This window comes from Chrysochloris asiatica, unplaced genomic scaffold (assembly GCF_000296735.1).
Source record: "Chrysochloris asiatica unplaced genomic scaffold, ChrAsi1.0 scaffold00008, whole genome shotgun sequence".
Lineage (NCBI taxonomy): Eukaryota > Metazoa > Chordata > Mammalia > Afrosoricida > Chrysochloridae > Chrysochloris > Chrysochloris asiatica.
Window position 1 is genome coordinate 23,957,348 of NW_006408526.1, and position 16,243 is coordinate 23,973,590.

The 16,243-nt window shown below is 43.1% G+C and overlaps 1 protein-coding gene across 1 annotated transcript in view; it reads left to right on the forward strand.

The window, feature by feature from the left end:
- TTC12 (tetratricopeptide repeat domain 12) overlaps positions 1-16,243 on the forward strand; it is a 41,288-nt gene that overhangs the window by 8,290 nt on the left and 16,755 nt on the right. Inside the window, exons 5-10 of the mRNA XM_006833831.1 lie at positions 2,257-2,316; positions 8,829-8,900; positions 12,595-12,655; positions 13,023-13,211; positions 14,355-14,424; positions 15,265-15,353. Coding sequence (XP_006833894.1) covers positions 2,257-2,316; positions 8,829-8,900; positions 12,595-12,655; positions 13,023-13,211; positions 14,355-14,424; positions 15,265-15,353 — 541 coding nt within the window. The remainder of the gene's footprint in view (positions 1-2,256; positions 2,317-8,828; positions 8,901-12,594; positions 12,656-13,022; positions 13,212-14,354; positions 14,425-15,264; positions 15,354-16,243) is intronic.

Sequence of the window (16,243 nt, forward strand, 5' to 3'; positions counted from 1 at the left end):
GTAGCCAATGTCCAAGTTGCCCATCCCTGTCTACTCTGTGTATGGAGTGGGTGGGAATGATCCTCACTGTAAAGATTTGTTCCCTCTTTTGAGCTACTGCATCCATAGCTGCAGGTCAAGTTCATCAAATTGTATCAGATTACTCTTTTTCTTTTTTTCCTCTTCTATCTTCTTCTGGTTGAGCTCTGATCATCTAGTCATTGAAGCCAGGTTCATTATCTTTTAATGCCATTTTTCCATGAACTTATTGAAGCCCCCTTGTACACAAGATTAAGGCGTCCTGGTGAAACTGTAGGATAAGCATGGGGCTGCTAACCACAAGGTTGCAGTTGAAATCCACTTCTTGTGTGTCATCGAGTCGGTTCCAACTCAGCCACCCTGTATGAGATTTCCAAGGCTATAAATCTTCACGGGAGCAGAAAGCCTCATCTTTCTCCCAGAGTGACTGGTGGATTTGAACTGCTGCTCTTACAGTTAGCAGCCCAGTACTACCCCGCTACACCACCAGGGCTTCCACTAGCCAAGGAAAAAGATGAGGCTTTCTGCTTCCATAAAGATTTACAGCCTCAGAAACCCTATAACAGGGTTGCTGTGAGTCAGAAGTGGGTTTGTGTGTATGAAGAATTTCCATGAGTCAGAGCTGACTGGAAGACAACAAAAACAACAAGTTATGTAAAATTGGAGACACATTAGGTCAATCTAAGGAAATTGAGTTTCTAGTGATACTTCAAAAGTATCACTTAGATACAACTAATATACTAATTGTAGTTTCTTTTTATTTACCATCAAATCTGGTCTCCAGAAACATCTACCTACTGATGTTTGCTCGATAGGGAGTCAAGGGTGGCTCTAAAGCTATTTAAAGCAGTGAACTTGAATTTCTTTACAGTGGGATGTCATTCAGACTTATATCCATTTCAGACTATAAATACAGTGCTGAATTACTCACACTTTTACTCTACACAAGTTTAAGCAGCCCTGGAAAATCACATTAAGAACAAACGTAGACAAATGCAAGTAAATGCAATGAAAAACTCTGAGGAAGTAATTCTTAGCATGTTTCCCCAAACAGAAAGCTTATCCAGAGGCAAATAAATGCAAAATATGCTGCCTGGTGTTATGAATCATTTGAACCATTAACTATTTATAAATGCCTCCCTGGTCTGCGTGCAGTTGTTATAAAGCACTTAATAAGAGTCTTGTGAATTGAGTGTTGCCAAAAACCTACCCAGTGATCGCTTTGTTTTTCTCCTGGAGCTAATGTTATGATCAATAGATTGCTGGTGTAATTTAGATAAATCTGGAGTTTAATTGCTATTTGGAAAAAAAAAAAAAAAACTACTTTGTAAAATGTGCAAGAGTAGGAAAAAAAAGAAAAACAGGGGAACTTGTAGGGTGTTGTGATGAAAAAATGAAAGGAAGGGTCGGAGGGAGTGAATAGAGAAAAGTAAAAGGCTGAACAGGGAAATTGTTGAAGCCCATCAACTTTTCAGAGCCTGTCTGTATCCCTCAGAACAGTGTATTGGTATGATGGTTACGGTTGTCTAGAAAGACACATCCTCACATCCTCCGAGTCTTGAATGAAACCCCAGAGCCTGGAGGAAAAGATGGCGCATTATAGAACAGACAACTCAAAGGGTGTTGTCTTCAATTAGTACAGAACCCCCGTTAATGAAAGCACCGCATTGCAGCTTCCTTTCCATGTGAGTGAAGAGCTGCACTGCAAACATCTATTGGTGGGCTAACTTTGGTTGGATGCCTGGATTCCCTCTGAGTTACAACACTAACCCCCAGCCTCCCCCAGCCCCCCATAATGGGCTTGTCCATGTAAATGTCTCATCAGCTTTATTGTGAAGAATGCTAGAGTCTGGTCCATCCTGAGCAGATTTATATGTAGTTTGGGCTCTTTTATTGGTGACTGATGGGAACCTCAGGAACCCTGGTGGTGCTAGTGGGCTAGACGTTGGGCTATTAACCACAAGGTCTACGGTTCAAGCCCACCAGCACCACCATGGCACCATGCTATCCTTCACTAGTTTCTGTAAAACCTGTGCTCACATTTAAATGATCCCTTTATTAAACTCTCCTTAGTTGCTGTATTTGTGTGTGCCAAATACTTCCTGCTGAGAATTGTAACCCAGTTAGGGGCCAGTTACGCCTCCTCACCATGTCACTGGTTGGCTGCTGGCTCTGTGAGGACTTAAGACTGCTTGATGTGGGGTTCCATGAGATTACCAGCTATTTGTGTCATTACAGGCTTATATAAAACTTGGAGAGTACCAAAAGGCACTAGTGGATTGTGACTGGGCTCTAAAGGTAAGAGAGTATTTCTTTTTTCTACCTGATGGTGTTGGGCTTGCTCAGACTGGATGTGTCAGACAGTCCTGAAGTGAATAGAAGCAAGCTACCAATGTGTCATGGGAAGAATAGGTATAGACTGCAACCACGGCCTCAGTTTCCTCATTTATAAAATGGGAATAGAATTATTGTGACAATTATGAAAATGCACATAAAGTGCCTCTCTCAGTGAAGGAACCCCGTAGAAGCTTCTGCTATTGTTGCTTTTGCATGGGTAATTTTTTTTTTTTTTTTTTTGTGCCTCTCTCAGTGAAGGAACCCCGTAGAAGCTTCTGCTATTGTTGCTTTTGCATGGGTAATTTTTTTTTTTTTTTTTTGCAGAGACTCATTCTTTATGATTATGTGATTCAATGTTTTTCTGCATGTGAAGGTGTCCTCGAGAGCCATCCTCAGGAGTTACTTCCCCATCAGTGTGTGCATTTTTCCTCCAGCCCTAATGGTTTGGAAATACAGCATCCCCTGTTTGTAGAGGAACATTGAGAAGATAGAATTCCCACTGTTGATCCTGTTCAAGTCAGGTCTCAGGCAGATAGCATAGTACTGGACATAGTATCTTCTCCAGAACCTGCCAAAACAGATCATCAGAGGAGGGTAGAAATGAGGACAATTGGGGGGAATATGCTGTTGTTGTTGTTGTTGTTGTTGTTAACTGCCATCAAGTTGGTTCTGACCCATAGCAACCCTATATAGGGTTTCCACGGAGTTGCTGGTGAGCTTGAACCGCCGACCTTACAGTTCAAACCTTGACTTGGGTATCCAGTGCATTAACCCACTGCACTTTTTGGGACATTATTTCAGATAACTAAGAATTTAAATAATCCTTAATCCAAACCAAACCCACTGCCATGGAGTGGGTCCTGAGGTGTAGCGACCTTGTAGACAGAGTAGAACTGCTCCATGGGGGTCCTGGGTTGTGATCTTTTTGGGAGCAGACTGCCACATCTTTCAGTTAGCAGCCAACTCTCCTTCATCCTTAATCCATATTCCAATAAATTACCCTGTCATATGGAGAACTAAATAAGGGAAACCATTGGCTCTCTGAGGAGAACAAACATGGGCCCTTCCAGGGTCAAGAATCAGAAAGCATAGCATTTAATATATGTTTTATTTAAAAAATGCTTGTGTAGTCTGCATCGGACACCAGAAACTGTGTTTCTTTTAACATAAAAGAATTATTTTAAATAACTCACAAGTGAAATTGAGGTAAGTGAGCTGAGGTTACTGTGTGATTTAGTGGGTGGACATGACCCAGAACAAGAGCACACTTTTCAGGGTAACATGCTGGCCACACCCACTTGCTTATTCTGTATTGTGAGGCGTTTTAGGATAAAGCACTGGACCACAAGGTCAGTAGTTCAAATTCACCAATCGCTCCTCAGATACACTATACAGGGTCCCATCGAGTCATTTCCGATGGCACTTAACAACAACAAGCTGAAGAAATAGGAATTCAAAACTCATCTCTAGTAACTAGAACAAAACCCAGTTGCTGTCATGTCCATTCTGAATCAAGTAAAACTGCGTGCCACAGGGTTTTCAGTACCTACGACCTTTTAAAAATAGATGAGCAGGCATTTCTTCCGAGGAACCTCTGGTTGAATTCAAACTGCAAAGCCTTTGGTTGGTAGGCAGATATTTAACCAGTTGCTCCACTCAGGCAGCATGTACCTTTACTAATAATGGTTTATGGAACACTTGTCCCTGTGACCTCAGTGCTCAACAGAACTTAACTCTGTCTGGTCCCAGGCACCATTCCCATGAGTGACTATCAATTGGACCATGGTTTTCGTTGACTGATTTTCAGAAGTAGATCTCCAGGGCTTTCTTCATAGTCTGTGCTGTCTGGAAGCCTTGCTAGAACTTGTTCGGTATCATAGCAGCGTGCAAGCTTCCACTGACAGATGGGCGGTAGCTGACAGATGCCAGGTGCGTTGGCCAGGAATTGTACAAGATCTCCCGTGTGAATTCTCCCACAGAACCACCAATGCTAGAGATCCTTTAAAACAAACATCTGAAGTTGTTTGTATTTTTTTTTAACCCCTTAGAAAATGGTTCGGGGGGGGGGCGGCGGGGCAGTGATTACGGAAGCAAATCTTGTCCCAGTACAATGGTATAATCTTTCAAGTTCTAAGAGCTGCCCAAAGCTGACAACATCAAGTTCCTTATAGATCCACTGACCTGCTTTTTCGTTCTCTTTGATCATTTCTTTTTCGACCATCATTCTGTACGAAGAGAGAAAAGCAAGGAGGTTTTTGTTGTTCCAACAATAACAGCACAACCCACCATTCACTGCATACTGGCTATGAGCTGTCTAATAGGAGACTCACAACAATCCTATTATCGTCTGTTCTGTTCAGTACCACCATTATCCCTATTTTTCCAACAAGGAAATTGAGCCTCAGAGATTAAGTAAGCCACCTGCCCAGCATCACACAGCTAGGTCTAACTCCAAACTCGTGCTCTTAACGGTCCACTCTACATGGCAGTTCTGCTGAAACCGTAAACTCCAGAGTGTGCGCTCAGGGCTTCCATGTGTATCTTTTCTGATCTGAAAAGAAACAGTGAGGTGGTCATACCAGCATGCTGATTCAGGGTAACCCACTGGCCTGCTCCCAAATGCTCATTTCTGCACAATGTAATTAATGGTGAAACCAAGGCAAAGCAGGCCCAATGGAACTGACATTTTAAAACTCTGACAGTCAGCAGTTAAGTGCCCAGCTAGGCTCCCAGATGAAGAGGTTTAGGCAAATGTTTAGAGGGGTGTAGGGGAAAATGAGCAAAGAGTTCTAAAAACTAATAATAGTTGTCCTATATAAAACTGTGAATTAGAATAAGTTTCTTCTCTTTAAAAGTAATACATCGATAGAGAATGTCACTGGCTCTCCATTAATAGTATTACTATATTTTTACACAAATAGCACGCACCTTCTAAGTTTTTTTTTCCAACCATGCCCTTCTACCCATGAAATATTTTTGTAAGCAAGCTAGGTTGAATTTTTTTACAGAAACATGCAAACAAAATTGGCAGAGCGGCACTTATGAAAATAACTTGCGGGAGGGATGGGGTGGGGCACACAAACGTAGATTGTGTGTGTTATTTGCATAAAAATATGGTACTACTTTCATGACAATATTTTTTGATGCTTTTGAATTAGTAGAGATGAACCCATGTGATGATGCTTCTTGTCAGGGGAAGGTAGAGCAATGAAGCCCATTTCAGTTACTATTGCAATCCTTTCTTTCTTGGCAGAATGCTGCCTGACACAACAAAATATTGTTTCCTCCAAAGGCAGGATTCCTTTTAAGGAAACCTAGGGCTAACCCAGAGAACAACCTTGGTGAGGTTGACTCAGGATCACAGGGGAAAGGGCCTGCTAGTGAGAAAATCTGCTAGCAGCCCCTTTGTGTCTGATGACAGCGACTTTGCTACCATGCCCCTGCACAATGGCACCCGTAGGCCGTGGGCAAGACGCTGGTGCTGGGGTGAAGGTGCCCCTCCCTCTTGTAGCACTGTTGTATCGTCCACACTCATGAGCTGAAGTACTTGAGTTTCCTCTGTTGTCTTAGACCCTTCCTTTCCCACTCTCTCAGCCTCATCCTTTGTAACTTCTCCAGGGTCCACTCCTTGGCCCCCTACCTTTCTTTTCTCTGCAGTTTCCCTCCTCAAAGTTCTCATCTCCTCTCATGGGTTCAACTCTCATCTCTGCACAATGACTCCTGGACCTAGTTACCCAGTCAGTCCCCACCTCCTGCAGAGTCCAGGGCTAAATTCCAGCTGCCTCTCAGATGTCCCATCTGATTATCTCGCATCCTCTGAAACTCAGTATGTCCACGGCCAAACTCTTGGTCTTCCCACTCATTCCCACTACCTGTCTTGAGTTAACCTTTCTCCGTGACTGATACACCATGCCATAAGGCATCTAGATCCCCAAACCTTTGACTCCACATTCTCCTGTACCATCATTTATAGTTAGTTGATGCTGGGAAGATCTTTCTTCACTATAGCTCTGGGATCTGGGTTTCTTTCACTACCCTTGTTACCAGCAACTTCAGGTGCTAACCCCTTGTTCTAAGTGATTGTTTTGCCCCCCTCACCTAGCTCCCTGCCTTTCCTTCCTCGGTCAGTTCTCCACACTGCCTCCAAACCAATGTCCTTCCATGCCCCACTGACCACTCACCCTACTCTAACCTGACATTCAGGGCCTCCGTTGGAGTAACAGTCTACCTCACCTTTTCCCGTCTGATCTGTTCCTTTACTCTCATCCCTGAATCCCAGCTGGACTGTCTACTGAAGCCCCTTGTATTCTCACACCTCAGGACTTGACTCACCCCATTCTCCCTCCTTCCTTCTCCCTTCACCCTTCACCTTTCCTATAGTATTCAAGATCCAGCTCATATCCCTCCCCCTTTCCATGACCTGTTTTAGACTGCATTTCTTCACAGTGAATTTCTTCCCACTGAACTGCTCTAGCCCCTTTCTGAAGGAGATTTCATGTTATTTGTAAGCCCTTGAGTTCTGGAGTCAAAAGGCCAGATTTCAAATCCAAGCTCCTCTACTTACTAGATATGGGACCTTGAACCTCTCCAATTCCTCATTTCCTTAGCTGTAAATGGGGCTCATTATTGTACCTACTTCATAGAGTTGTTATGAGGCTTAATAATTTACATGGGATCGTTGATATGAACCATCAAGCTTTTAGGGGACTTCATGATAATGACTCCTCAGCAAACATGATCTATGAACTATTATTATAATTATTACAGCCTTTAATTAGCAGTGAATCAGAAAATTACATATATGAAAAGTACATTTATTAATGCCTCTTCACATATAAAACTTGTTAAGTGCTGTTAAGTCGGTTTCAATTCATAGCAACCCTGAAGTTTTAAATCTTTGTGGGAGGAGAAACTCACGTCTTTCTCCCTCAGAGCAGCTGGCAGGCTCGAACCATAGACCTTGTGGTTTGCAGTCCAATGCTTATTGTAGATAGCTGCCACAATCCTATGTAAAATTATCTTCCATATTATTTAGCATTCCTTTGAAATTTCTCTTTTTCCCTTAAATGGAGGTTACTGTTGTAACTCAACAGCAGCAGTCTAGACTGTATTGCTGGGCCCAGCACTGTTTCATGTACATTTCTTACTTCATAACAACCCTAGAGAGATACTGTTGGCTTCCTCACATTCCAGATGAGCAAAAGGAGCATCAGAGAAGTTGGGTAGCCTGACCAAAACCCCCTATCCTGTGAGTGGCCAAGCAGGGATCCATCCAGGACTGTTTAGACTCCTGAACCTGCACTCTTAACCCCTGAAAGCCATCTGACTTGACACATAAAAGGGGTTCAATAGATGCCAATTGTCTCAGAGTTTTTCATTTGAGTTTATGTCTGTGTGCCAGACTATTCTCAGTGCTGTTATCATAATTAGCGGCAGGCAGGTGCAAGACCACCTGTGCAAATAGCACTTCAGTCATCGATTTCAGTCCTACCTTTTGAAGTGACCATCCCTATTGTCCTTAAGTGATAAGACTATGTTGTTAAGTCCCCAGTATACACATCATATGGAGTCCTGCTTGTTGTTGTTATATGCCATCAAGTCGGTTCTGGTTCATAGCGATTCTGCATAGGGTTTCCAAGGAGCAGCTGGTGAGTTTGAAACGCTGATCTTGTGGTTCAAACCAACCTTGTGACCTGGTATGTTATCTCACAGTGCCACACCAGGACTCCTGGTAGCATAGTGGATTATGGCCTGGGCTGCTTACTTCAAGGGCAGTAATTGGAATCTAATCTCCACAGGAGAAAGAAGAGGCTTTCTGCTACTGTGAAGATTTACAGCCTTAGAAACCCTATAGAGGGTTCCTGTGAGTCAGAACCAACTCGGTGGCACATAACCACCACCACCATACACTTTGTGGTTTATTTTGGGAGAGGAACATCCTGAGCCCAATTTGATGTAATGGTAACATCAGCTATTCACTGCCAGTAAATTTCCCTCTCTTTTAATAAACCAGAAGTTCTCAAACTTGGCTGCACACTTACATCACCTAGAGTGTTTAAAACATTATCGATACCTGGGCCTTATCCCAGGGTGTTGTGTTATTGGTGTGGGCACAGCTTGGCCTTCCAGAGGTTAGCCAGCATCCCAGGTGATTCTACTGTTCAGCCAAGGTGAAGAGCTCTTCCAAACTCAGGGTTTCTGGTCTGCTTCCTGACTGAGTCCCATAGAGTGGAAATGAACCCTGGTAAGTATCATTAGTTAATTTGATAGAGAACTTATGTGTGCATATAGACTTCTTGCAGGCATCCATTAGTCTGATCACAGATGCACAGTAAAGTTTTAATTGTCAACTCTGATAGCTGTCCTAAGAATGAAAGCTCAGACTTCACTCTATTAGCTAGACAGGTAGGGGGCTGGCTGATGCCTTCGAATCATCTGAAAACATCTGATGAGTCCTTCCCTTTTTTATGCAGTGTGATGAAAAATGCACAAAAGCATATTTCCATATGGGAAAAGCCCACCTGGCCCTGAAGAACTACAGCATGGTAAGTTCTTAGAGGACGCTAAGTGGCTTGTTGGATCACAGAGCAGAGTTTCAGATGGTCCAGGGGAGACCCATGCTCTTCCATGCTGATGAGATAGTAATCCACCCTCTAGGATTTACTAAGGTAACCCTTCAGATCTTAGATTTGGAAGGATGATTGGGTACCATCCAAAACAACCCTACCTACTGTGGGAATCCCTTCCATAGCATCCTTTTACCAGTATTTGTTCAGCCCCAGAAGGAGCATTCCTGGAGAAACAAAGCATAAGCAAAAAGATGAAAGCAAAACTAACTTGTAATCTTATCATCCAAAGGTAGCTACACACATGTGTATGCACATACACACAGAGACATTTTGTTTTTTAATAGCAACTTTATTCAGATGTAATTCACATATCATACAAGTTATCCATTGAAAGGTGTTTTAAGTATATTCACAAAGTTGTGCAATTATCACCACAAGTAACTGTAGAACATTTGCATCATTTCCCAAAATGCTCTATACACATTAGCAGCCACTCTCCTTGCCCTGACCCTCACCTATAGCCCTAGCCTATTGATCAAACCTAAACCCATTACTGTGGAGTAGATTTTGACTCAGAATGACTCTGTAGGACAGAGTAGAATTGCCCTGTAGGATCTCCAAGACTGCAAATCCTAAATGGAAGTGGATTACCTTTCCTTTCTCCCACAAAACAACTCTTGAGTTTGAACTACCAACCTTTTGGTTAGCAGTAGAGTGCTAAATCATGGTGCCACCAGAACTCCTACCCTAGGCCTGTTGTTGTTGTTGTTGTTAAGTGCCATTGAGTCAGTTCCAACGTAGCAATTCTGTATAGGGTTTCCAAAGAGCAGTTGATGGGTTTGAACTGCCAATCCTATGGTTAGTTTATCCTACAGCACCACACCAGGACAACCATTAAATCCACTTTCTAACTCTATATTTGCCTATTTGGATATATCGTATAAATAGAATCATGATATGTAGTCTTTTGTGACTGGCTTCATTCATTTAATGTAATGTTTTCACGATTCATCCATATTGGCACATAAATCAGCATGTCATTACTTCTTATTATCTAATATCACACACAGTTCTAATTCTGATGAAGTCTAATTTATCTGTTTTTTATTTGATTGCTTGTGCTTTGGGGCCACAAAAGAAACTGTTGGCCAGCCAAGGTCACTGGGGTTTGCACTTTTTTACTGAATTTTGTCATTTTAGGTCTTATACTTTGTTCTTTGGCTTTTTTTTTTTTTTTTAATACAGATGTGAGATAGGGGTCCAACTACATTCTCTTGCATGTGACTATCTACCTGACCCAGCACCATTTCTTAAAAATTCTATTCTTTCCTCATTGAATGGTTTTGGCACCCTTGCCCCAAATCAATTTTCCGTAAAGGTATGTGTTGATTATTAGATTCTTAATTTTATTTCATTTACTTATATGTCTGTCCTTAACAACAGCACCACATATCTTCATTACTAACTCCTGACGTGGCACTGTAGCATCAGCACTGGACTGTGAACCACAAGGTTGGCAGTTCAAACCCACCAGCTGCTCCTCGGGAAACACATACGGGGTTGCTATGAATCAGAACTGACATAACAGCACTTAACAACAACAGCCACAAATTTGATAACTTTTAGAATTGCCAAGTATGAGTTCTCCAACTTTTTATTTTTCAAGATTGTGCTAACTATTCTGGGTCCCTTGAACTTAAATCTGAATTTTAGGGTCAATTTTTCAGAAGAAGTCGGCTGTATTTTTTATGGATATTGCTTTGAATTGTAGATCACTCTGGGGTGTATTGTTATCTAAATAGTTTTAAGTCTTCCAGTCCATAAACTTAAAAAATATAAATGTCTTTCCATTGATAAAATACTTAATTTTATTTAAGAAATTGCTTCATGTTGTACATTTCACAGAAGTCTTTCCTGTGTTGAATTTTAATGAGCAGTAAATAAGGCTTATTTTAATAAGGCCAAATATTAGAGAGGTGAAAAGGGAAAATATTCATTTCCCCCTCTCTGCCAAATTCCATGTACTCACTCGTTCATTTATTTAGTTAATTCATTCATTCAGCAAATATTCATTGTGCACTCCCCATGTGTAGGTAGTTTTCTAGGCAGTGGGAATGTAGCAGTGAACAAAGTCCTTGATTTCATGGAACTCCCATTCTTAGAGTGAGAGGCAGGAGACAGGAACCAAGTAAGTGTAGATAGTGTGTTGAGTAAGTAAGTGTTATTGAGTAAAAGAATTCAAGAAGCAGTAAAAGTAAGGTTGGTGTTAAACCGAGATGTCAGGGAAGGTGCCTCTGAAGGAAAGGAGGGAATGACGTTAATGGTCCATGTGAATGTGTAAGGGAGGAACATTCTAGGTGGAGGAAGAGCTAGAATGGAGCAAGCAAGGAGGAGAACAATAGGACATGAGGTCAGAGAAGCGATGGGAGTGCGGTAGGGGGTTGATCCTGTAGGACCTTGTAGGCTTTTTGGAAGGACCTTGACTTTTACTTTGAACTAAGGTAAGGTCACTATGAGTCCGTATCGACTTGATGGCACCTAACAACAACAATAAGTAAGCTGGGAACCATTGCAGGGTCTTGAGCAAAGGAGCGATAAGATATAGCTTAATGCTTTAAAGGCGCACTCTGACTACTGTATGAAGAATATATTTTGGCAGGGCAAGGTCAGAACAGAGAGCCAGTTTAGAAGGCTACTGCAATGAAGTATCCAAGCAAAAGGCAGTGGCAGTGGACGTGGTGAGAAGTGATGGCATTCTGAATGTTGTAGCCCACAGGAATTGCTCACAGATTAGATCTGAGGTTGAAGAGAAGGTGGATACAGGGTCACCATGTTTGGTATATGCCCTTCCACCCTGTGCCAATGTTGTCTGTTTTCATGTGATTTCGGTAATACTTTTTTCTTCAGTTCATTTCCTAGTCCCAGTCATGCAGACAAACTTTGAGCCTTTGGGTATCTCAGAATCAATAAATTTCTGCTCTTTTTATTCTCTGTGACATGATCCACATTGGACTATACCATTGGCTGTTCTTGATGTCGCCGTGGACAACACTGCCCTAACCCCAGAAATCCTCATGAATGAGAATCTTTCTTTTGCCAGGATCTTTTGCAAATCCCTCCACAAGAGCCGAGTTCTCTAACTGTCCTCAACAAAAGACCCTTTGCTGTCTGTCTGTGTGTCTCTGCCCCTCTAATTAGACCGTTCACTTCCCCTGCTCCCAAGTTTCTGTCAACAATGTCTCTAGCTTCATTTTTTCCCTTACTCCCTGTGGACATATCTGACAGGTAGCCTCCTGTTCTCTCTTAGTGCAAACACCATATCTAAAATTTGCATTTACCTTATGATTATTCCTGTCCCAGCCAGACATGCATGTTCCCCAAGAATTTAGGACTGGAAATGTTTCATCCCAGACTATCTGACAACACTACTACTTCTTCTTCTTCTTTTTTTAATAAAGACTTTTGAAATAAGACCGGTTGCCTCACAGAACCAGAGAATCCTAAACACAATGTCAAACGCATACTGGGTTCCCTTTGCCTGCCTCCTGCTCTGGGAGCAGGGGGAAGTGAGGAAGAAACAGTGAAGACCCCGTGCCTGGGGATGACCAGTGTCTTCCTGTCATCGTCTTTGCCCCCTAACACTCTTCAAGGTCTTGTTTCTGTTTTCCAGTCCAGGGAGAGTTATCAGAAGATCTTAGAAATAAACCCGAAGCTGCAGCTGCAGGTGAAAGGTGAGATGTTCTTGCTGATACCCTTCATATGGACTTGCTGCTCCTGGTCACAAAGCAACAGCCTTCTTGCCTTCCCTGTCTGTATTAACAGGCCTGCTCAGAGGCTCTTTGCTCGGTTCTCTCACACCAGTCTTTGGTTTTCTATCCCATTCTCCCACAGGGTCTGCTGGTCAGGGAATAGCTTTGTCCTTGAATCCTCAAGACAGTTTAAGGCCCAGGGTATAGACTTTATACTAATCCATCCATAGATTATTTTAAAGCTTCTCAAAAGGAAAAACAAAACAAAACATGAAACCGTTGCTTCCTGTTTGGTATTGTTGTTTATTGCCATTTGCTTCCCCCCCCACCCCCATTCTTATTTCCATAGCTTGCTTGAATCAAATAGATCTTCAGGAGAAAGCAGAACTTCAAGAGAAGGAAGCCCATGAATTGCTGGAGTCAGGAAAGAACACAGCCGTGACGACCAAGAATCTCCTGGAGACCCTTTCCAAGCCTGATCAGATCCCCCTGTTCTACGCAGGAGGGATTGAGATTCTAGCTGAAATGATGACGGAGTGTAAGCCAGAAATACTGTGTCTCAGGGCTATTATGTACGTGTAGAGGGGCAGGGGTAAGGGTGTGCCCTCATGAGGCAACCATGCCCTCCTTCTCAGTCTTCCACAATTGTTGATTGAAGATCAATTATAACAACAGTCCTAAGGAGGTGCACAAAAAATACAGCCCCAACCCAGCTCCATCCTCTCCTAGAGCATGCATACATTCAGCAACATACATGCAACTCACACATACCACATACTCACTCCTGTATACTTACACAACATGCGTGCACACACATACCGTGCACTCATCCTATATGTATTCATAGTACACACGTACAGCATGGACTCACAACGTTATTTATTGATACCACATTCACACACACCACACCACACACATGCACTCACACTGTAACAATGAGATTGCATACGCACACACCACGTAGCCTTCATATGCCCCACATACCCCCCACATACATCCCACACCACAGGAATGGCACACGGGGCCCAGCCCATTCTGTACATTGTAGGGTAACATGTACATCTTCCCACAGTTGCATGCATATAATGACTGTTTAGGATGTGAAAATCGTTTCAGAGCAGACATCAGCTCTCCTCCTACTAATGAGAGCCAAGCTGTTGCCTTTTACCAGCTTTCATAAACATGGATACCGGGGCCTAAACAGTATTTGTTACTTAGTGATAGAATGTTGTTTGTACAAATAGATGGAGTCTCTGGCTTCCTTTAGTATGCAATGGAGGGTGCTTAAATATCTCTCTCAGCAGTTTCTTGGAGATTATAGGTTCCTCTCTAGGGTCTGGAAATAGCTTCAAAATAAATATTTAAGAGCAGATGGATCTGGCAGCTCTTCCCGGAGGTTAAGCAGCTCTGGGCATTTCTAAAGATGAGCTGTGCAGGTAAGGCCAGGACCACGCAGCTCGGCTCTCCTCCGGACAAGTCTGTCCCGCTTTTCAGGCACTGAGTGGCCAATCTGCTAAATGTATCTGTTCAGAACATAAAAGTATTTGTTTATGCTCAAGTGATTAATTCGGTGACCCTAATCTCCCATGTTGGGTTTCTCATTTTCAGTGGGCTGTGCTGCAGCTAGACACCAGCCAGACCTTTCTGAAGCCTGACGTGGTTTTCTGTGACTTTGTTTCAGGCACAGAACAAACTTTATTCAGAACACACAATGGATTCAATATCATCGGTGACAATGAAGTCATAAGAAGGTAGGGGACATTTGTAAGGGTAGCCCAAGCTCCGAAGCAAGGAAAGAGAGTCCTTGCTTGTGCAACCAGACAGTAATCACATAGGCAGCAACTTGACTGGGAGCTACCACCCTTCCTTCATTCAGAAGCCGTAGCCCCTAGAGCATTGGGCACCAGGGACATTGAGTTCTGCCATAGTGTACATTGGGAAGAGAGGCAGCAGCATTGCCCTGGGGATCTCCCAGCACATCAGTCAAGAACATGACCATCTTGCTGGTTTCCTACAGTTTTTGCAAAAGTGCTATTTGTTTTTATTTGTTTGTTTCCCTCTTTGGAATTTGCTGAACATGTTAGGAAATGAGATCAGCCAGGCCCCGACTGATCTGTTTCTAATGTCATCTGAAGGGACACCCATCTAATTGTTTATTTTGTTGCCCTGGTGCACTTCCTGAGGCTTACCACAGGCTGTGTGGAGTCCCCAGCACACATTTGCATGAGCGGGGAGCAGAGGACTCTGGGAACTCAATGACCAGCTCACTGTGCCCCGTGCAGCCATTGCTCCTGGTCCCAGGCCCACCTTCCTCCCTACTCGAAGCCCAAATCTTGACCAGAAGCTTTTTGTTCAGAGCTTAGCCATCCAAAGACCCTGGTGACCTATGAGTCAGTGTTGACTCATTATGACCCCGCATAGGGTTTCTGAGGAGCAGCTGGTGAGTTTGAATCACCAGCCTTAAGGTTAGCAGGCTATCAAATTCCTTTCTTGCATTTGGGGAGTCTGGGAACAAATGAAAGAAAACCGAATTGAAAGGGAAGGTCAAAGCTGATTTCCAGAGTTAACATTGCGTCTCTTCTCTGCTCCAGGTGCTTTTCCACAGCAGAAAAAGGTGCAGTGGAAGAGACCGTCTGTGTGTCTGTTCTCAGGCTGTGGCAGGCAGTGTGCAGTGGGAACGGTAAGTCTGGGTGTTCATCGTGAATCACCGTGAATGAGCTGTTAGGGCTGCAGCAACACACTCAACCTCGTTGTTCATCCTGAAGGCCAGGCCTTGGAGAGTGGATGTCTAGACATCCTACCCCTCAACCTCCAACCCAAACAAAAGTGTATGGATCAAATGCTTCTGGCACCGTGACAGCCACCTTCTTCACTGACCTCAGGACTCTGGAAGGCTGCCCCTTGGATGATGGGCAGGGTCATTGTCGTCATAATGAGTGGCCTCACCTGGCCGCTCTCCTGGCTCCCTGCAGACTCATGCCTTCTGCTCTTGCACTGGCAAAGGGTGGCAGAAGTACTTTCATTCCCTGCCTTTCTAAAAACTTGGTCCCTTTTTGCTGATCACGGAGATTTATGTATTCCTGCTGGCATCTTGTGACACTAGTTAGGGTGTGGTTTTGGTGTAGTAAAAGACTAGGAGGATCTTATTTACCTTGTTAACTCTTACAGTTTCACTTACACCATCTCTGGAGCCCATTAGATGTTTACATGATCCTTACCACTTTGGCAACGTCAGTGCAAAGAAAAGTTTGTAAATATTTCCCCCATTTTTTTTTAGAAAAATTTGTCTTCGTAGACAAAGGTCCGACCTTGGACACAAAACCCCAAGGATATACTTGAATTGTTTACAATGAGCTAGTTTTCCAATAGAAGGAAAACATACACAAACTAAACAAGTACCTTTCTTTCTATTTCAAAAACCAGTTGAGTGTTTTGACATGGTTGTTATTGTTATTGGCTCCAACTAACACCTGTGACCCCACGTACACCAGAACGGGATGTCACAACTAACTCCTGTGACCCCACGTACAACAGGACGGGATGTCACCACTAACTCCTGTGACCCCACGT